The sequence below is a fragment of the Solenopsis invicta genome, chromosome 12 (assembly GCF_016802725.1).
Source record: "Solenopsis invicta isolate M01_SB chromosome 12, UNIL_Sinv_3.0, whole genome shotgun sequence".
Lineage (NCBI taxonomy): Eukaryota > Metazoa > Arthropoda > Insecta > Hymenoptera > Formicidae > Solenopsis > Solenopsis invicta.
The window spans coordinates 5,485,335-5,505,135 of NC_052675.1; the positions used below are offsets into that span (position 1 = coordinate 5,485,335).

General features: G+C 51.9%; 1 protein-coding gene across 1 annotated transcript; it reads left to right on the forward strand.

The window, feature by feature from the left end:
- The first annotated feature begins 16,324 nt into the window (after positions 1 to 16,324).
- Positions 16,325 to 18,299, forward strand: LOC120359085. The gene is made up of 2 exons (XM_039455393.1): positions 16,325 to 16,881; positions 18,251 to 18,299. Exons 1-2 carry the CDS (start codon positions 16,325 to 16,327, stop codon positions 18,297 to 18,299), a joined length of 606 nt encoding a protein of 201 aa, XP_039311327.1.
- Positions 18,300 to 19,801: the final 1,502 nt, after the last annotated feature.

Below are 19,801 nucleotides of genomic sequence, written 5' to 3' on the forward strand. Positions count from 1 at the left end.
ATCCGCCCTTCATGGACATCCTCCTCAAGACGATATATATATTGTAAATTTATTTAACATTTTTACCTTCCTCCCGTCATTTATCGTCATGATGTTTTGGGACATATCCCGACGCATCCTGGCTGAGGATGCGGAAGAGTCCCAACAGATCCGGGTACAAAATGCAGTGCAAGAAGAGGAGGAGGAGGAGGAGGAGGAGGAGGAGGAGGAGGAGGAGGAGGAGGAGGAGGAGGAAGTGGAGGCGGTAGATGTAGAGATGGAGGAAGCAGTGGAGATGGTGGAGGTGGTGGTGGAGGAGGAGGAGGATGACAATCCAATATCATTTCGATCCTCTTCTCCCCGAGGACAGGGATTCCGCGGATGGAGAGGGCGCGGAGGGGGACGAGGACGAGGACGAGGAAGCCGCGGACGAGGAAGCCGCGGACGGGGAGAACAATAACAATAGTAATAGTAATAGGGGGGGGGGGATGGTGGTGGTGGTGGTGGCGGTGGGTGGCGAGCGGCGGCGGGCAGCAGTTGCAGGCGAGCGGTGGTGGTGGCAGGCAGCGACAATTAAGCGGTAAATTTTTTTTATTTTTTAATTATTTATTCTTTAATTATTTTTTTAATTATTATTTTCTGCGCGGCGGCGTCAGCCCCGCGCGCGTCTAAGAAATTCGCGGGTCGGTTCAAAGTCGGACAACGAGGGTTCCTCTCCCCCTCCCCCTCACCCTCCCAACGGCGGTTATCACGTGCTGTGGTATGCCGCTACCGACAAAGCACCCTGTTTTGATAAACATTGGCCGGTACACTGCCCTTGTTCATCAAAACTGATAAACGGTGCAAGCATGTGTACATTCATACCTACTTCCCCGCACCCACAGTTCCCCCGCACACCTCACCCCCCCCCCTCGGCGCTCCTGGCTTTGAATCGGCTCTTATATGCTACTGAGATAAGGAGCCCACAGTTCGTCACTTCTGCAGTATTTAACGACTCCAAACCCTCTTTACTGTGTTGTGTGTACCTATGTGTGTGTGTGTGTGTGTGTGTGTGTGTATCACAGCAGAGATAAGAACCCCGCAGTTTGTCACTTCTGCAGTATTTAATGACTCCAAACCCTCTCTGCTGTGTGTGTATGCGCTCGCGCGCATGAGAGTTCAATAGTGTGTATTTCCTCCTCTCTGATCAATTACTGCTTGCAAGCGTTCTCGCATATTTATACATCTTGCAATACAATCTTGCGGAATGTTGTGCCAAATTTCTGTTAAAGTTTCTCCCAATTTTTCTAAATTTCGCGACTGTTCCTTGCGACGCCTTAATCGTCGTTCCATTTCAGCCCAAATGTGCTCGATTGGATTTAAGTCCGGGCTATTGGTGGGATGATTTAACAGTCTAATTGCGTGTCGTTGAAAAAAACGTCGCGTTATATTCGCCGTATGAGGTCAAGCGTTGTCCTGCATGAAAATAAAGTTCCGACAGGTTCGATTTAATAGCAAAACGTGTGGTCGTAAAATATCGTTGATATAACGAACACACACGAAATACACACCATTGGACACTCATGCGCGCGCGCGCATACACACACACAGCAGAGAGGGTTTGGAGTCATTAAATACTGCAAAAGTGACAAACTGCGGGGTCCTTATCTCTGCTGTGATACACACACACACACACACACACACACACACACACACACACACACACACAGTAAAGAAGGTTTGGAATCGTTAAATACTGCAGAAGTGACGAACTGTGGGCTCCTTATCTCTGCTGTGACACACACACACACACACACACACACACACACACACACACATGATGTGCAAAAATCCGACCGACAACCTCCACGTGGGGCACATTGCGTAATGCTAATGTCGGCGGTAGACGTCATTTTTCGGAAAAATGTACTGTAAAAAATGTATATCTTCAAAGTCTTGTAACTCGGTCAAAAAAAATCGTGGAAAAAATTTTATAAAAAGCATTTTGTAGAGAAAATGTCATACTTTATGGCACTTGCATTGAGTTTGTCGAGAAAAATTTTTTTATTGAGCTACAGGCTGTTAAAAATACGTTATTTTAAGGAAAAAACAGTGTATCTTTTTTGGGGCATAGTACTAAGAAATTGAGAAAATTTTTGAAAACCATTAATAGCATGTTAAAGCTGAAACTTCGAGCTGTAAAATGGTTTTTTGATTTTTTGTCTACGATGATTTTTCACGGAGTACGGATATCATTTGTAAAAAATGCAGGTTTAGCTTCAAAGTTGCGTAACTCGGTCAAAAAAAATCGTAGAGAAATTTTTAAAAAAGCATTTTGTAGGTAAAATGTTGTAGTTTATGAAATTTTACTCGAATTATTCGAAAAAAATTTGTTGGTCGATCTGCAAAGTGTCAAAAATACAAAATTTTAACGAACAAAACAAGGTGTGCTTTTTTACTGCATAAGACAAGGAAGTTAAAAGAATTTTTAAAATCTGCTAGTAGTTAAAGCTCGATCTTCAAGCTTTAAAATGCTTTTTTTATTTTTTACCTACGATGATTTTTCACCGAGTTAAAGTCATTTGAAAATAGCCTAATTTTTGGTGTCTGGAAAGTGTTCCCTTTTTTTTTGAGTAGTGTATAATAATTAAAAAAATAATTAAAAAATCTTTTTTCTACATTTCTCATTTTACATTTTCATAGAAAGCTTATAAAATTTGACAATATATAAGGTTTTTAAAAATTCCTTTAAAAAAATTTCAAATATGATGAATTCTTATAATAATTATAAATGTTATAAGATATGAAAATTATTATAAATATACATGTGTATGAAAAATGTTAGTGCAGTTTAGTGATATATTCATTGTAAATACCCGGGAAAAAATATTTTATATATAAAATATGTCCAAACATAAATATATATGATTATATATATTATTATATTTACATGTAATTTATATTTGTGTTGTGTATATTTATATGTAAATAAATATACATATAATTATATAAAGTTGTATATATAATTACATATAATATAATTATATATACGGACATATTTTACATATACGAGGTGTGTTCAAAAAGTATCGCGAATTTTGTGTTTTTTCAAAAATTATTTATTTATTCATGAATATCTATTTTGTCCCCTTCAAAGTAATCCCCATGAGATATTATACACTTGTGCCAACGGTTTTTCCAATCTTCGAAGCACTTCAAAAAATCATTTTTTTTTATCTTGTTCAGCTCCTCCTTCGATGCCGTCTTTATCTCGTCAAGCGTAGCGTAACGTCGTCCTTTCATGGTACTCTTCAGTTTAGGGAACAAGAAAAAGTCACAGGGGGCCAGATCTGGGGAATACGGTGGCTGCGGCATCATTAGTGTGTTGTTTTTGGCCAAAAAGTCGCGCACAAGCAACGATGTGTGAGCAGGGGCGTTATCGTGGTGCAAAAGCCAATTTTTGTTCTTCCACAAATCCGGGCGTTTCTGGCGGATTGCTTCGCGCAAATTGCGCATAACTTGCAGGTAATATTCCTTATTGACCGTTCTACCCTGTGGCAAGAACTCATGATGCACCACGCCCCTGCAATCGAAGAAAACTGTCAGCAAAACTTTCACATTCGACCGAACTTGGCGCGCTTTTTTCGGTCTTGGTTCGTGCGGCAGCTTCCATTGAGATGATTGAGCTTTGGTTTCCACGTCATAACCATAAACCCACGATTCGTCACCAGTTATGACTCTCTGGAGCAAATTTGGGTCGTCGCGGACAGAGTCCAACATCTCATTAGCAACGTTCATGCGATGCTGTTTTTGGTCGCAATTGAGCAATTTTGGTACGAATTTCGCGGCGACCCGTCTCATGCCCAAATCATTGATAAAAATCGAATGGCACGAGCCAATCGATATGTTTAGGTCCTCAGCAACTTCTCTAACGGTGATTCGACGATTGGCCAATACCATTTTCTCCACTTCATTAATTTTTTCGTCTGTTGTTGAAGTGCTCGGGCGTCCGGCACGCTCTTCGTCGTTCACATCTTCTCGGCCTTCTGAGAACATTTTGTACCACCGATAAACGTTGCTTCGGTCCAAGGTAGCTTCTCCGTATGCCACAGTCAACATTCGGAATGCATCCGCGCACTTAATTTCGTTTTTCACACAAAATTTGATACAGGTTCTTTGATCCATTTTTTTGAATAGGTAAAAATCGAAGACGATCCAAAACACGTGCAAGCAAAGCAGCTGTCAACAATTAAGTGAACATTCAAAATGGCCGAGCTTGTCGGCATAAGTGAGAGACATGAGTACCAACATAACGCCACAAAAAGATCGAAATTCGAATATACGTAACCCGCGAAAATTCAAAATTCGCGATACTTTTTGAACACACCTCGTATGTGTACATAATTATATAATGATTATATATAAAAAAAGTTTTTTCCGAGTGTCATTCTTTTAAAACAAATGTAACAATTTTTAAGATCCATTTATTGCTATTAAAAAGTTGTTAAAACATGCAAATGATATATGCATCTCTACACAATTTGCAGATCAAGATTATATACAGGTTATATATTGATTTAATTGTGTATGCAAAAGAACACATTCCAATATCTCAACTTTTAGTGCATAAAAACAATGTAATAAAAAAGTAAAATATATACTGCGCCTTCCAATTTATGTTGATCTACGTAAAATGGAATAAAAGTAAATAGAAATTTTACAAAAATATTTGCAATTACTCAATAAACAATTTTCATGACAAAGTAGAAAATGATAAAAATATCAACTAGTTTTCGACCATCGACCATTTATCGACGTCGATTCGACTAATCATTTCTGGCTGGGCATAACTTACACCAAATATTTCTGTTGTGTTTACGAAGTTTATTTCTACGAGTAGATATTGCTGTAATATAATTATAGCGTTAAATATAATAATATATATATCTAAAAAATAGGATAAGATTTCTTGTGATATCTTAAACTTATACAGAAAATATATTTCATGTATATAACAAAAGTGATATTATTGAAACTATCTACAAACCCCCCCCCCCTGCTTCAATGAGGTACTTCACACCCAGAAAAATCAGAAGTCTCCGTCCCTGCTCGGGTCGACTGGCGGGTAGAAACTTATGGAAATGATTTGAGTGAGATAGGAAGAACGGAACAGGCCTAATCTCGCGCACACTTGTTTCCGGGCGAGTGCGACGAGTCGAATGCGTCAGGTGAGCCAGAATGTAGGTCAGGTGTCGAGAATGACGGCCTATGACTCTCATTTAAACTCATGCATTTGTGTAGTCCTTACTTTGCATAAACGAATTAAATCGCTTTTACACGGGATTGGACCAAGTGAAATTTTATCGGAGCGGAAATTAGAAGTGGCAAAAAAAGATAAAGAAAATGGTTAAAATTAAAAATGACAATTTATTTTAACATAATAGAAGAAATAAACGATTACAATGATAGGTGGTGATTATTAAAATAATAATAATAAATTCATGGATAACATTTTTGTTCGCAGAGAACATGTGTGATAAAAGAAAGGAAAATCTTGTGATCGGTTTAAGAAATCTTAACAAAGAATGTAATTATAAATTTAAATTCTAATTGGTTACATTTGTGATTAATGAAATTTATATAAATGTGCGTGTATATTGTGGTCAGAAAATTTTTAGTTATTCAGGTAGTTCTTGGACCAAGTCGAAGATTTCTTCCAATTTATTGGCTACTTCTTTGATTCGCTTTATTGAGATTTCGTTTACGATATTTTCTATTTCTTCGGGAGTAAATGGTAAGAAGGAACGTTGGTTTTCTACGTGAGGTTTAGGGGAGTAAGAGGGGGAAGGATGACGACAGGGGGCGGACGGATTTGAGACTGGTGAAGATGAATCGGTCGATTCATCGGAAGTTCTTAAATTAGTTAGAGCGCTAGGCAAAACAGAATTTTCTCCTTGCAGATTGTTTAATTTTTTGGAGAGCGATAACGATGCGTCAAGATTCCGAACTTTCTTATTTTGACGACTCCGATAGTTCTTAATAGCTCTTTGCGACTTACGCTCAAAGACTCAATTACGCACTAGAATAAATTTAAGATTTAAGGCTACGTTCTCTCTTTTCAATAAAGGAAAATAAAATCTAGATTGTAACTACTTGAAAAGAAGAAAAAGGAAAGAGTTTTAATTATGAAAAAAAAGGAATTTTTTGTTTCCGAAGGAAGCAAAGAAAGTTGCGAATTCAATCAAAAGAGCTCGATTGTATCCACCAGAAAGTGAGGAGAATTCAAGTTGCGGATTCAATCAAAAGAGAGTTCGATTGTATCCTGCAAAAAGTAAAGAGAGTTGCGGATTTAATCGAAAGAGAGTTCGATTGTATCCTGCAGAAAGTAAAGAGAGTTGCGGATTCAATCGAAAGAGCTCGATTGTATTCTGCAGAAAGGAAAGAGAGTTGCGGATTCAATCGAAAGAGAATTCGATTGTATCCTGCAGAAAGTAAAGAAAGTTGCGGATTCAATCAAAAGAGAGTTCGATTGTATCCTGCAAAAAGTAAAAGAGAGTAATAGAGGAAGGTAAGGAAGGGTAGTGAAATAATACTGGGTATATAAATATTTTGGAAATTATACGTATGATAAAAATCTTACTAGAGAGAGAAGGTAGTTTTATGGAGAGCAAAATAGTAAATAGCTAAGACTTACTATTGGTTCAGATTTATGAAGATGCGAATGATCTAGTGTTTGGCAGAACGGATTCAGCTTACAACGGCCGACGGCTGGTCAACGGTAGGCGGTCAGGGTGCTCGGAAGTTGCGAAAGAGCTCGTTGACTAAACTCTCACAACGCCGCGTCGAATTTAAGTGTGATGAATACGCATCTGAACGTCACAAACTCGGACATATAATGTCACGGAATGTGCAACGGATCGAACTGGAGTGAATTATAAATTGCGAACAACAAAGAGCGTTAGCGAAATGACCGAAAATGACAAAATGACCGAAATGAGCCATAGCTCCTTCTTTTTATACCCGATTCCGCTTATGGTTGCTATGGGATTTTAATCCGCAGGTGTACGGTGTCTTGTTGTTACCCACGCGTTTTCAGAACGTTCGGTTTCTAATCTGTTTTTTATCTGGGTAATCCATCCTATCGGTTAGGTTCCTTAGAAGATCATTAACTATTATTTGCGTTTCAACGCTTGCTTCCGTCAAAACCGGCACGTATCAAGCGTAGACCAATCGTATTGACTCGACCGGACAATTTTAGCTTATTTGCGCGGTTAAGATAGACCATCTGTTCGCAATTTTCGGTTGCTTGGCCGCATCGATTTTGAAAGAAAAGGATTGTTACTCCGCAGGACGTAACACCCCCCGCCTTAGACAAATGTTGGGGGTACACAACATTTACAGAGTAAGAAGGATAATTCTTTTCTTTTGCGGGTACTTTTTTCTCGAGGGTGGACCCATATGTAAGATTTCTCTTAGATGTGCATCCTGAGGTTCTAAGGAAAAATTAGGAAAGGAAAATTCACCTTTTTCTTAATCCCTTTGTGCTCTTTTTACAATATAAATTTCTTTCCTTTTTTTTTAATATGGTGGATATGTATGTGTGTGTATATATATATATATATATATATATATATATACGAGGTGTGTTCAAAAAGTATCGCGAATTTTGTGTTTTTTCAAAAATTATTTATTTATTCATGAATATCTATTTTGTCCCCTTCAAAGTAATCCCCATGAGATATTATACACTTGTGCCAACGGTTTTTCCAATCTTCGAAGCACTTCAAAAAATCATTTTTTTTTATCTTGTTCAGCTCCTCCTTCGATGCCGTCTTTATCTCGTCAAGCGTAGCGTAACGTCGTCCTTTCATGGTACTCTTCAGTTTAGGGAACAAGAAAAAGTCACAGGGGGCCAGATCTGGGGAATACGGTGGCTGCGGCATCATTAGTGTGTTGTTTTTGGCCAAAAAGTCGCGCACAAGCAACGATGTGTGAGCAGGGGCGTTATCGTGGTGCAAAAGCCAATTTTTGTTCTTCCACAAATCCGGGCGTTTCTGGCGGATTGCTTCGCGCAAATTGCGCATAACTTGCAGGTAATATTCCTTATTGACCGTTCTACCCTGTGGCAAGAACTCATGATGCACCACGCCCCTGCAATCGAAGAAAACTGTCAGCAAAACTTTCACATTCGACCGAACTTGGCGCGCTTTTTTCGGTCTTGGTTCGTGCGGCAGCTTCCATTGAGATGATTGAGCTTTGGTTTCCACGTCATAACCATAAACCCACGATTCGTCACCAGTTATGACCCTCTGGAGCAAATTTGGGTCGTCGCGGACAGAGTCCAACATCTCATTAGCAATGTTCATGCGATGCTGTTTTTGGTCGCAATTGAGCAATTTTGGTACGAATTTCGCGGCGACCCGTCTCATGCCCAAATTATTGATAAAAATCGAATGGCACGAGCCAATCGATATGTTTAGGTCCTCAGCAACTTCTCTAACGGTGATTCGACGATTGGCCAATACCATTTTCTCCACTTCATTAATTTTTTCGTCTGTTGTTGAAGTGCTCGGGCGTCCGGCACGCTCTTCGTCGTTCACATCTTCTCGGCCTTCTGAGAACATTTTGTACCACCGATAAACGTTGCTTCGGTCCAAGGTAGCTTCTCCGTATGCCACAGTCAACATTCGGAATGCATCCGCGCACTTAATTTCGTTTTTCACACAAAATTTGATACAGGTTCTTTGATCCATTTTTTTGAATAGGTAAAAATCGAAGACGATCCAAAACACGTGCAAGCAAAGCAGCTGTCAACAATTAAGTGAACATTCAAAATGGCCGAGCTTGTCGGCATAAGTGAGAGACATGAGTACCAACATAACGCCACAAAAAGATCGAAATTCGAATATACGTAACCCGCGAAAATTCAAAATTCGCGATACTTTTTGAACACACCTCATATATATATATATATATATATATATATATTGTTACGTCTGCCGATAAAATTTTTATTTTTCCGCGCCATCCGTACTAATAATAGCCTAATTAGAATCCGGAAACATCCTCCAATTAATTAGATAAATCCCACATCGGTATCATAAATCGATATAGCTCGATTTCAATTCTCATACGGCTACATCGCGGTGCCGCTCCCTCGACACGCAACACCCGCAAGCGTCCATCAGCGCGAGACAAACATCGTTCGCGCCGACCCCTCGGCTCGTGATCCCCTCTAATACCACCAAGCTCTGCGCGTTGGTATTCTATTCATCTTTCCAATTTAATATAAAATATTAGGAACGGCAAATTTATAATTATCGAAACGTGATCCACTCATAGACGCTTCCTATGCTGCGCCATGTAATTCTGATCGAAACAACTTTAAAATCGCGGCCAATAAAAATGCCACACGATTTTGAATCAATTAATCTCTTACAAATAATAAAACCTTAACTTGTTATACGTAAAACTACTGCATGTGCTTGGCGCTATCGCCTCACACACTCTCAATTAGAATATAATTTCTATTGAATTCTATTAATTTTCTGAGCACTGGATTTCGCGTCGGGGCTTGGTATGCGGTGCCCCCGCGAGTCACGATCCCCGGAGAAGTCTACAAGCGCTCGCGCAAACTATAGGCGCAAGCCGCGCGGTCGCGGAGCGGGGCGGGCTTCTAAGGGCCACACGTTACGAAAAACTATCGCTCCAAATTTTCCGCGAATCTGAGAAATCGTCCCGCGACACCTCTTGCCCATATCCTTGTCTATATAAGGAACGAAATCGGAGCTCGAAAAACAGATCAGTCTTGTTGGTCGAGCAAGAATCGCTGCCATCGGCGACCGCCAACGTGCAGACCTCCAGGTACTATCTCAGCGACGGGTGGGTCTTACTCTTGACGAAGACGTTGGTCTTCGGGATGGCCCCGGTCGAATCGCCTCTTTCCCTCTCTCCCCTGCCCAACAGAGATCCTGAGGGTTGAACCACACCTTTTTCTTTTTTTTTTTAACGGGGGAAAAGTGCTCATGGCACCCCGGGTTGGTTAGATCACGGGAGTGTGGGACTCGGGACTCGGGACGCGGTACCCTTCGCCGGCACAGACCGCTTGCGCGGCAGAAAAATGGCGAGGCCCGGCCCGCCTATCCACTAAAAACCCACCGAGCCTATCTCACCCCAGTGTGTGGAGGGATCGGGATTGCAAAGGCATGACACCAACATCCCTCCACAGGGGGTCGGAGCATGGAGCTCCCCGACGCACCGGTTCGTTGATTTGGGAGTCGGGCTTTGCTGGCCCAGCCGAGATACGTCATCCAGTAGGGCCTAGCCCGACCCCGGGGGTGCGGAGCGAGGCATCACGCACCCCCGCGCTCATTTAGAGCCATAGAGCCGCTCCCGGCGTTTCGCCGTTGCGAGCCCCACGCCCAGGGACAAGCAGTCGCCGCCGCCCCGCCTACTCCACGGCGCTCTACGTGGCCGGGCCAGGCGCCAGGGGAGAAAACATCTCGCCTAGCACCGGGCCCCATCAGCCTGGGCCCCATCCCGTTGCATCCGCCGAGCGCTAGGGGCAGCTATGGGGCAGACACCTGAGGGGCGGCACTCACCGCCGTTTCCCTTGCCAAGGACCGGCGGCCCCGGGGACGGCGCACTGGGCGCACCTCCCTTGGGCCTCTCCTCCCTCGAGGCCCTACTCCCCCTCTGCTCCCTCTGCGGAAGTTGGGGGGGGAAGGGGTGAGTATCACCTTGGCCACGGGTAGGTTCTCCCCGGATGCGTGACTGGTCACGCTGACCGCGTCCGAGGCACCGGTCTCGTCGACCGCGCGTGTCTTGGGCGGCGGGAGCTCCTCCCCGGACTCCGACAAGTCCGAGGGGACCCCGGCAGCCGAGCGTCTCCCGCCGATGGGGCACCATCGACAGGGACCCCGCCCGCTAGGGACGCATTCTCCTCGGCGGCCTCGGCCTCCGACGGTCCGTCGCTCCTGACGGCCTGAGCGCCGTGAGCAGCGCCGGCGTCCGGCGGTGACGGAAGCCGCTTCACCTCCATTTCATCCGACCTCCCCGAATCCGGGGAAGGGGGTGGAGGCCCCCCGGCCCTCCTTGGCATCGGGGGTATTTTGGGGTAGCTTGGACCACCCGGACGGTGGTTGGCTGCCCTGTTGCTGCAGGCACACTTGGGACAGTACGGCTGATTTGCGCACTGAGCCCGAGTGTGACCCTCCCCGCCGCAGTTGAAGCAGCACCGGGCCCGGTCTGGGTAGCCGGGACACCGGTGCTGCATATGGTCCTGAACCAGGCAGCAGTAGCAACGCTGAGGAGGCGCCATAAGCGCCTCTACGCGTGCAACCGCCCAGTCCAGAGCCACTCGCCCTACCTTGGCGAGCCTCGCAGTCGCCGTGACCGGGCACTGTGCGATCACAGAGCCCATGCCCCGGCGGCCGCGAGTAACTTTGCCGACCTTAATCTCGGCAGCGCTGCAGGCACCGGCGCCTGCCAGCGCTGCCGCCACCTCTTCCGGCTCAGTGGAGTCGAGGAACCCGGACACCCGGACTCCCACCCTACGCATAGGGCAGGTAATCCGGATGCCCGAGCCCCCCGCCACGCGCGGCATTTCCGCCTGGAAGAACCGGACCCGGAAGCCAAGGTCGGCCTGAAGGAGGATCTCCCTCAGATCGATAACCGTCCTTGACTTCCTTATAACTTCGGTGTAGGAGGCGAACTCCGGATCCACCGTGATCGCAACCACGGAGGACCTCGGGATCCGCCTCCCCACATTACTCAGGGCAGCGGTCGCCGCTCAAGACGGCGGCGGCCCCCTCCCCTCGGTTCACCCCCCTTTGGTCTCTTTTTTTTCTTTTTCTTCTTACCACCAGCCCGGGGCCCAGGGGGAGGGGGGAGCGACTGGGCCGCACCCCCCCCTCGCCAAAACACCAGAACCGGTAGCTCCCCGCCGGGGAAGGGAGCGACCCCGGCCGGTCTTCGAGGGCGCGGGGGCGGGAGCCGACTTCTTTGCCGGTGCCCCACCCGTCGCAACCCTCCTCTTCTGCGTCCGGCCCACCACGGCCGACCACTCCGGCTCGTCTGCCGACGGTGCCGAGGCAGCCGGAGCCGCGGGGCTATGGGGGGCTCGGGGCAGAGGGCTCCTCCTGCGGAGCCCGGTCCCCTCGACGCCGTTTTGCACCGGCGCCAGCCAAGGCGGAGCTGAGGCAGCCCCCGCCTCGACCCGCGCCAGGCCCCTCACCATATCACCCACCGACTCCGATAGCCGCCCCAGCATCCCGAGCACCCTCTCCTCGAAAGAAGAGGGGTGGGAGACAGGGACCGCAGCCGGAGCCGCCGGGGGACGAGAGGTAACCCCCTCCTCGGTCCGAGACGCACCTGAGGGTCCCAATTGGAGCACGAGTGCTCTCCTTGCAACCCCTAGTTGCCCCCGTAAATCATCGACCTCGGCACGGAGGATTCGTAATTCTTCCTCACGTGCCGCGGCCGAAATATCCTCTTGGCCCTCATCTCGCCCGAGGCGGCCCATGGCCTAATAGGCCAGGGTCATAACCGCTTCCCGGGCGAGATGAGTACACTTCTTCATCTGCCCGGACAAGGCACCATGCATCCCGAGCTTGGTGCACTTTGTCCGGACAGTTTCTACCTCCCGTAGCCAACCGTCGGCCAAGCCGGCCAGATCGGTCGTGGTGCTGCGGGAGATCACCCCTATCTCCCGATCCAGCTCCCAACGCTGCTCGGGAGTGAATAACGTCGGGGGTATCTTTATTCGCTGCCTGGGCCGCGAATCAGACCCCCCCGACATCGCATCATCCTCCGACTCAGAGTCACGCAACACGTTGGCTCTGAGCCGTCGGCCTCTGAAACCCTCCGTGGGCACTCCCTGGAGGCGGTCCTCTATGTCCGCCCCGTCTGAGAGGGGAGACGGAGACCTAAAAGTTCCGCTCCCATCCAGCCGGGGACGGCCATGCGCTTGCTTCCTCCCGCGCTGTCCCGGATTCGGCGGGCACACCCGGGATATCCGGGGTAACCACAACCTCCTCCGTGGGCCCAGCCGGAGGGGCGATCGGATCCATCGCGCCCCTGGAGGCCTGTACCTCCTCTTCCTCGGACCGATTCACATCACCGAGGGCACCCTAAGGAGACTCATCGGGTGAGTTGGCCTCACCCTCGCTCCCCTGGCCACCCCCACGGATGCGGATCGGCGAGCGCGAGCGCGATCGATTCTTCCCCCGTCCCCGCCAGGCCGCCCGGCGTTCCGCCATTCGGCGTTTGCCAAGCAACCGGCCCGGAAACAGGGAACGCAATCGACGCGCCTCGCCGCCAAGGCCCGGTCCACCGGCGTCCGCCTCGAGGCGTCCGCCGGGTGACCGGCCCGAAGACTCCCCAGCGGGGGCACGGGGGCCTCGGCCTTATCGGCCGGCTCCACCCCGGACCACCCGCTGGGCAGCAAGATCGCCCCCCGCCGCCCGGGGCGGATCCACGACCGGTTGAACCGGCCTTATTCCGTCCTCGTCCTCGTCCTCCGAGGAGGTGACGAACTTCCCGGAGTCCGATTCACTCTCCTCGTAGTCGAGCCCGAGTGCGCATCTTTTATTGTAGTGGAGACGCACTATGTCCCTCCACTCTTGCTCCGTTGCCCACTTGGGGTCGACAACGCGGCGTCTCAGCATACGCTCCAAGCGCTCAAAATCGACCGCCCGGCGCGTCAGAGAACCATCGGAATCGTATTCCTCAGTTTCCACAGTCGCACTGTGGTCGGCGGAGCCTGCGGGTACTCCGCTCGACCGCCCGTCGTTCGATGTCGACAAGGGGTGACCCGGGACACTAGCCCCCCCATGCCGGCCCTAGGGTGTCCGTTCACCCCTGAGTAGTACCTGCTTTTTTTCTTGCCCATGTAATTATCATAGTGGGGTCTTATTTAACGAGGGGAACCCCACCCTCGCCCCGGAGTCTACTCAGGCCGATGTCCGGGGACCATCGGCCCGAGGCAATCCATGGGCAATGAACCATCCACGGCGGGGAAGACGGACCGGGGAGGCCCCAGACGAGCGCGAGCACCCGGCAAGGACCACCCCGGACCGGCACCCCCACCCCGGCAGCACACTGCCGACCAACTAAAGAAGCTGGCGTCTGAGACACGAAACACCGCCCCGTTGTTACACGGAGCGACACTCCGCGCCACAAACGCCACCCTTGGATTTTTATAGAGGTTTACTCCTCACCGCCGCGCGGGCGGTGAGGCCCAGGCCACCGGTCCATCCCGCACGTAATTTCAGCACGTGATGGATTACGGTATACCAGCTCGAGCGCCAGGGTCGCTGAAATCTCTGAATCCACGGCCTACAAAAGACCGCAGACCCCCTAGCGAGCTCGGGAACCGGGGGAACGCCGATTCCTGTATCCGGAGTTAGTCCGCAGCTTCGGAAGGCTCCGGATCGACTCCAGACCCCTACGAACCCCTCACGTCGAAAAGTGGCAGCACGCTGCCATCCTACTCACGGAGTTGGTGTCCGCGACACGGAGACCAGCACCGCTGTTACACGGCACAGAACCCCGTGCCGCGAACGCCACCCTTGGATTTTTTATAGAGGTTTACTCCTCACAGCCCAGGCGGTGAGGCCCAGGCCCCCGGTCCGTCCCGCACGTAATTTCAACACGTGACGGATTACGGTGTGTCAGCTCGGGCGCCAGGGTCGCTGAAATCCCTGAATCTGCGGTCTACGAGAGACCGCAGACCCCCTAGCAAGCTCGAGAAGCGCAGGAACGCCAATTCCTGTATCTGAAGTTGTTCCGCAGCCTCGGGAGGCTCCGAAACGACTCCAAACCCCTACGGGAGGTTGAACCACCTAGCATTAGCTAGAGTGTGGCCTTTTTTTGTAACGGAGGGGAAATGCGTTACCGCATATCCCAAACTTCGGGAGAGGCCTGGCGGTAATGTGGGGCTCTCCCCCGCCAGCGACGTGCTGGCGAGGGCTTAACCACTAAAACCCCTCCGGGTGTTCTGCCCTGGTCCATAACTGGGGGGCTTCGGAAACGCGTGCAGCATACTTCTGGAGCCCCCCGAAAACAGCCGGCCTGTTGACGGCCGACTTGTCTCGCCAGGGGCGCCTTAGCGGTAGGCACCTCTGGCAAAGCTTAAGGGCTTAGTTCTGCCCTAGGTCGGGGGAGAGGGACACCGTCCTTCCCCCGCCTCTTCCTTTGTTGGTGTTAGGGGTACAGGCCCGGAGGTCCACCCAGGAGGTGGAAGAGGGCCCGGCTTGTCCTCCTTAGAAAGGAGGGCAAACCCGCGGAGAGTCCCTCCGCGTACAGGCCCCTCTGTATGCTGGATGATGCGGGCAAGATCTTTGAGCGTATCATTGCCAATCGCATCATCCAGCATATGGCCCGGAACGGTCCCGAACTGTCCCCCGAGCAATATGGGTTCCGAGAGGCACGGTCGACCATCGACGCTATACGTCAGGTCCGATCCCTTTCGGAATCCATAACGGGGGACGGGATGGTGGCGTTGGCAATATCCCTGGATATCGCCAACGCCTTTAATAGTCTACCATGGGGCGAGGTAGTGGCGGCACTGTGCGAACACTTTCGCCTGCCGCCCTACCTCGCCGCCATCGTTCGGGACTATTTCCGGGACAGGGTGCTGGAGTTCCGCGATAAATCCGGACTCCAGCAGCGGAGGGACCTGTCGTGTGGCGTTCCACAGGGGTCCGTGTTGGGCCCCCTGCTGTGGAACGCCACATACGACAAAGTGCTCCGCGCGGCTCTCCCCCCCGGCTGTCATGTCGTCGGCTAGGCCGACGACACGTTCATAGTGGCTGGGGGGACCTCTTGGGGAAGAGCGGTTGCCACGGGCAACTGGGCTGTGGCCTGTGTCGTTGGTGCCATTAAAGGCCTGGGCCTGGGCGTTCAGGTGGGTGCAACCCTTAAGTACCTAGGGTTGCACCTGGACGGTCGCTGGGCCTTTACTAGTCACTTTGACAAGCTGGCCCAGCGGTTGGGCAAGAGGGTTGACGCCTTAAACGGGTTAATGCCCAACCTCCGGGGTCCGAAGGTGGGTGCTAGACGCGTACGCCCTCGCGGTCATGTCCGGGGTTCTGTATGGAGCCCCGGTATGGTTCCGCGAGGCGCTAGCCAGCCGCCAAAGAAGATTCTGCACGATGTGCAGCGGCGGCTGGCGCGTAGGATAACGCGCGCGTTTAGCACCGCTCCCAACGCGGCAATTATGGCTCTGGCGGGGCTCCCCCCGGCGGAGTACACGGCCGACGCCCAGGCATGGAGTTATGCCAGGGCGAAGGCCGTCCGCCTCAAGGGGGGAGTGGTAACTCCCAGGGTCGCCGCGTTGCTGAGCGAGAGGGCCCGTCGGCGGGTGATGAGAGCGTGGAAGAGAAATCTCATCGAAAATCCGCCGGCGGCCGGATCTCGGATCCTGGAGGCCGTCCTACCGCACCTGGACGAATGGGTGGGCCGCCCGTTTGGCGGTCTGTCCTACAGGACGACACAGGTGCTCACCGGGCATGGTTGCTTCGGTGAGTACCTGTGCAGGATTAAGAAGGAACCAACGACACGGTGCCATCACTGTGGTGCCGCCCGGGATTCCGCGCAGCACACGCTGGTAGACTGCCCAGCGTGGGAAGAGCTGCGCGGAGTCCTGAGGGCGGAAATAGGTAATGACATCTCCCTGCCGCCCATCATTAGCCAAATGGTCGGCAGGGAGAGTGCCTGGAAAGCGGTCTCCTCCTTCTGCGAACAAGTAATGCTGCAGAAGGAGGAGGCCGAGAAGGTGAGAGAGAGGCGGCCGGGGGGACAAATGCCCCCCGGCAACGCAAACAGTGGCAGGGACGGCAGGGACGAGGACCATGACCCAACTTGGCTCCCGCCCCGGCCGCCCAGACGAAGAAGAACTGCCCCCCGTCCTCCGGGCTCTAGTGGCCCTGCTGTACGGAGGCGGAGGGGCAGAAGAGCCGTGGCGGTCGCCCCCTCCCTCCCCACTATCGTGGAGGAGAGGGACGACGGCGACCGCCACGGGAATGAAGAAAGGGAGCGACCCTCCTCCCCTACGGCTGCCGGCCCAGCTTTCGAGACGCGCAGCCGCGGGAGGAGGGCCCCCCGCGCTAGTGAGCCCGGCGAGGCAGATCTGACCTAACGGTCCGGGGGAGCGATCGCGCGCGCTACTACGCGCCATCGCTCCCCCTCTAGCACCTCGCCGGGGTGCTGGTGGGGGAGTGGAAGGAACTTTTTCCTACCTTCTCCCCCCCAACACTGAGAAGAAGAAGCCGCCGCGCCGGACTAGTCCGGCGTGTAGGGGCTCGGGACATCCGGCCGGGGGGCTCCGGAAGCATGCTGCACGCGTTCCCGGAGTCCCCCAGTCAAGGACCAGAGCCGGACACCCGGAGGGGTTTTAGTGGGTATGCCCCCGTCACGTCGACGGCGGGGGAGAGCCCCACATAACCGCCAGGCCTCCCCCGGGGCCTGTGGTATGCGGTAACGCATTTCCCCTCCGTCAAAAAAAAAAAAAAAAAAAAAGGCCCGGGGGTCCGGCCTCCGTCGGATGGTTCCCTGGCCTAGCTGCGCCATGTCGGCGCAAGCTCCCGTTGCTCTCGTGGGAGGAGGGGGCACTTGCCCCACTCCCCTCGCCCCGGCGGAGCTGGGAGGGCCAACCCCCTCCTGACGAGAGGGGGAGGGGGACTTTTCCCCGATGTCATGGAGGGTCAGTCCCGCCGGGAGCCTGACTTGGTTGGGACCGCCTCGCCCTGCTTCGGGTCCCATAGGCAGGGCCTTCAGCAGGGAAGGCAGGGAGCTCGTGACCCCCGACAGCGGGGGTATCTCCGTCGCTCTCCCCCTCCTCTTCAATGGTTTGGAGGAAGGGGGATGCAGCAGCGCCGGCGGTCCTTCTGCGTTTCCTTCGGGGACCCCCGCCGTCGGGGGGCTCGGTCGATCACGTGGGGGGGACCCCGCCTCTACCATCATTTCCACGGGGGTTGGGTCGGCGTCGTCGTCGTCGCCTGCCACCCGCCGCGGGTCTTCCTCCTCGCTGTCTCTCTCTCGCCGTCTCGGCCGTCGCCTCCTTCTGCAAAATCATTTGTTCATAGAAGGAGGCGACCGCCTTCCAACAACTCTCCTTGAGGACCATCTTAGCAACGACGGCCCCCAGGGAGAGATCTTCTCCGATTTCGTCTTTCAGGACTCTGCGCAGTTTGTCCCACGCTGGGCATTGCTCCAGCGTGTACTGCTCAGAGTCTCTTTCCGCATTACAGTGGTGGCAATGCGTTGTCGGCTCTTTCCTTATTCGACACAGGTACTCACCAAAACAACCGTGTCCGGTGAGCATCTGCGTCATTCGGTAAGATAGCGGTCCACCTACTCCTCCAGGTGGGGGAGGACGGCCTCCAGAACCCCGGTGCCCACTGTCGGCGGGTTTTCGACGAGGTGGTCTCGCCATACCTCGATCCCCCGCCGACGGGCTCTCTCTCTCCATGATGCTATGGTCCTCGGGGGAATGACGTTGCCCCGTAGGCGGGAGGCTTTGACCCGAGCGTACATGGCAGTTTGGGCCGTTTCCAGGAATTGTACTGGTGGCACTTCCGCCAGAACTATTATGGCGTCGTTTGGAGAGGTGCGATAAGCGCGCGCAATGTGTAGGGCCAGCAGCCTTTGCACTGAATGCAAATGCTTCTTAATCTTGCTGCTGGCCCACATCGCCCCGCACCAGACCGGGGCGCCGTATAGCGCCTCGGACATGACTGCGTGCATATACGCGCATCTCGCACCTATACCCGGGCCCCGGAGGTCGGGCATCGGACCTCTGAGGGCATTGGCCCTCTTGCCCAACCGTGGGGCAATGTCGTCGAAATGCTCGACGAAGCCCCACCGGCCGTCCAGGGTCAACCCCAGGTACTTCAGGGTTGTCCCCACCTGGATTTGGGTTCTACCCACAAGGACTGCGGCCTGTGGAGGGGGCCCCCAGAAGCCATCATGGAAAAAGATGGCTTCCGTTTTGTGTGGGGCCACCCTCAGCCCCAAGTCCTCGATTGCGCCGACAACGCATGCCACCGCCCAGTTCGCCTTCGTAAGCGCGTCTTCCCAGGAAGTTCCCCCAGCCATCACTAACGTATCGTCGGCATAGCAAACCGTGTGGCAGCCGGGGGGAAGGCCCGTGCGGAGGATGACGTCAAACGCGGCCTTCCATAACAGGGGCCCAAGAACCGACCTCTGCGGAACGCCGCACGTCATGTCCCTCTGCTGCTGGAGTCCTTCTTTGTCGGTTTACTCCAGCGTTCTGTCCCGGAAATAGTCCCTCACCGTCTCGACGAGGTAGGGCGACAGGCCGTAGTAATTGGACAAAGCCGTCACTATCTTGCCCCACGGGATGGTGTTAAAGGCGTTGATGATATCTAGCCACACCGCCAACGCCACTCTTCCCTCCCCCGTTATGGACCCCGTGAGGGCGCAAACGTACTGTATAGCATCGACCGTAGAACGCTCCTCGCGGAATCCAAACTGGCCGGGGGATAGGTTGGGACCTATCCGGGACATATGCCGGATGATGCGGTTGGCAATCACGCGTTCGTGGATCTTGCCCGCATCATCCAGCATGCAGAGGGGCCTGTAAGCGGAGGGGTCCTCCGCTGGTTTGCCCACTTTCTTTAGCAGGACAAGCCGGGCCCTCTTCCACCTCCTGGGAAAGACGCCTTTTCTAAAACATTGGGTGAGGACCCTTTTGAGGTTCTCACCCACCACCGGTACGGCCCGGACCCAGACTTTGCCATAACCTCCGTCTGGGCCGGGCGCGCGGGCTCTGCCCTTATTTCTGATCCGGGTGAAGGCCTCCTTGATCTCGTAGTCTCTA

Excerpts from the sequence above, each read along its gene's own strand:
- LOC120359085 (XM_039455393.1), top strand. The coding sequence starts at position 16,325 with ATGAGAGCGTGGAAGAGAAATCTCATCGAAAATCCGCCGGCGGCCGGA. Across the intron at positions 16,882-18,250 it reads CCCCGTCCTCCGGGCTCTAG|GTACTCACCAAAACAACCGT; the intron begins TGGCCCTGCTGT and ends TATTCGACACAG.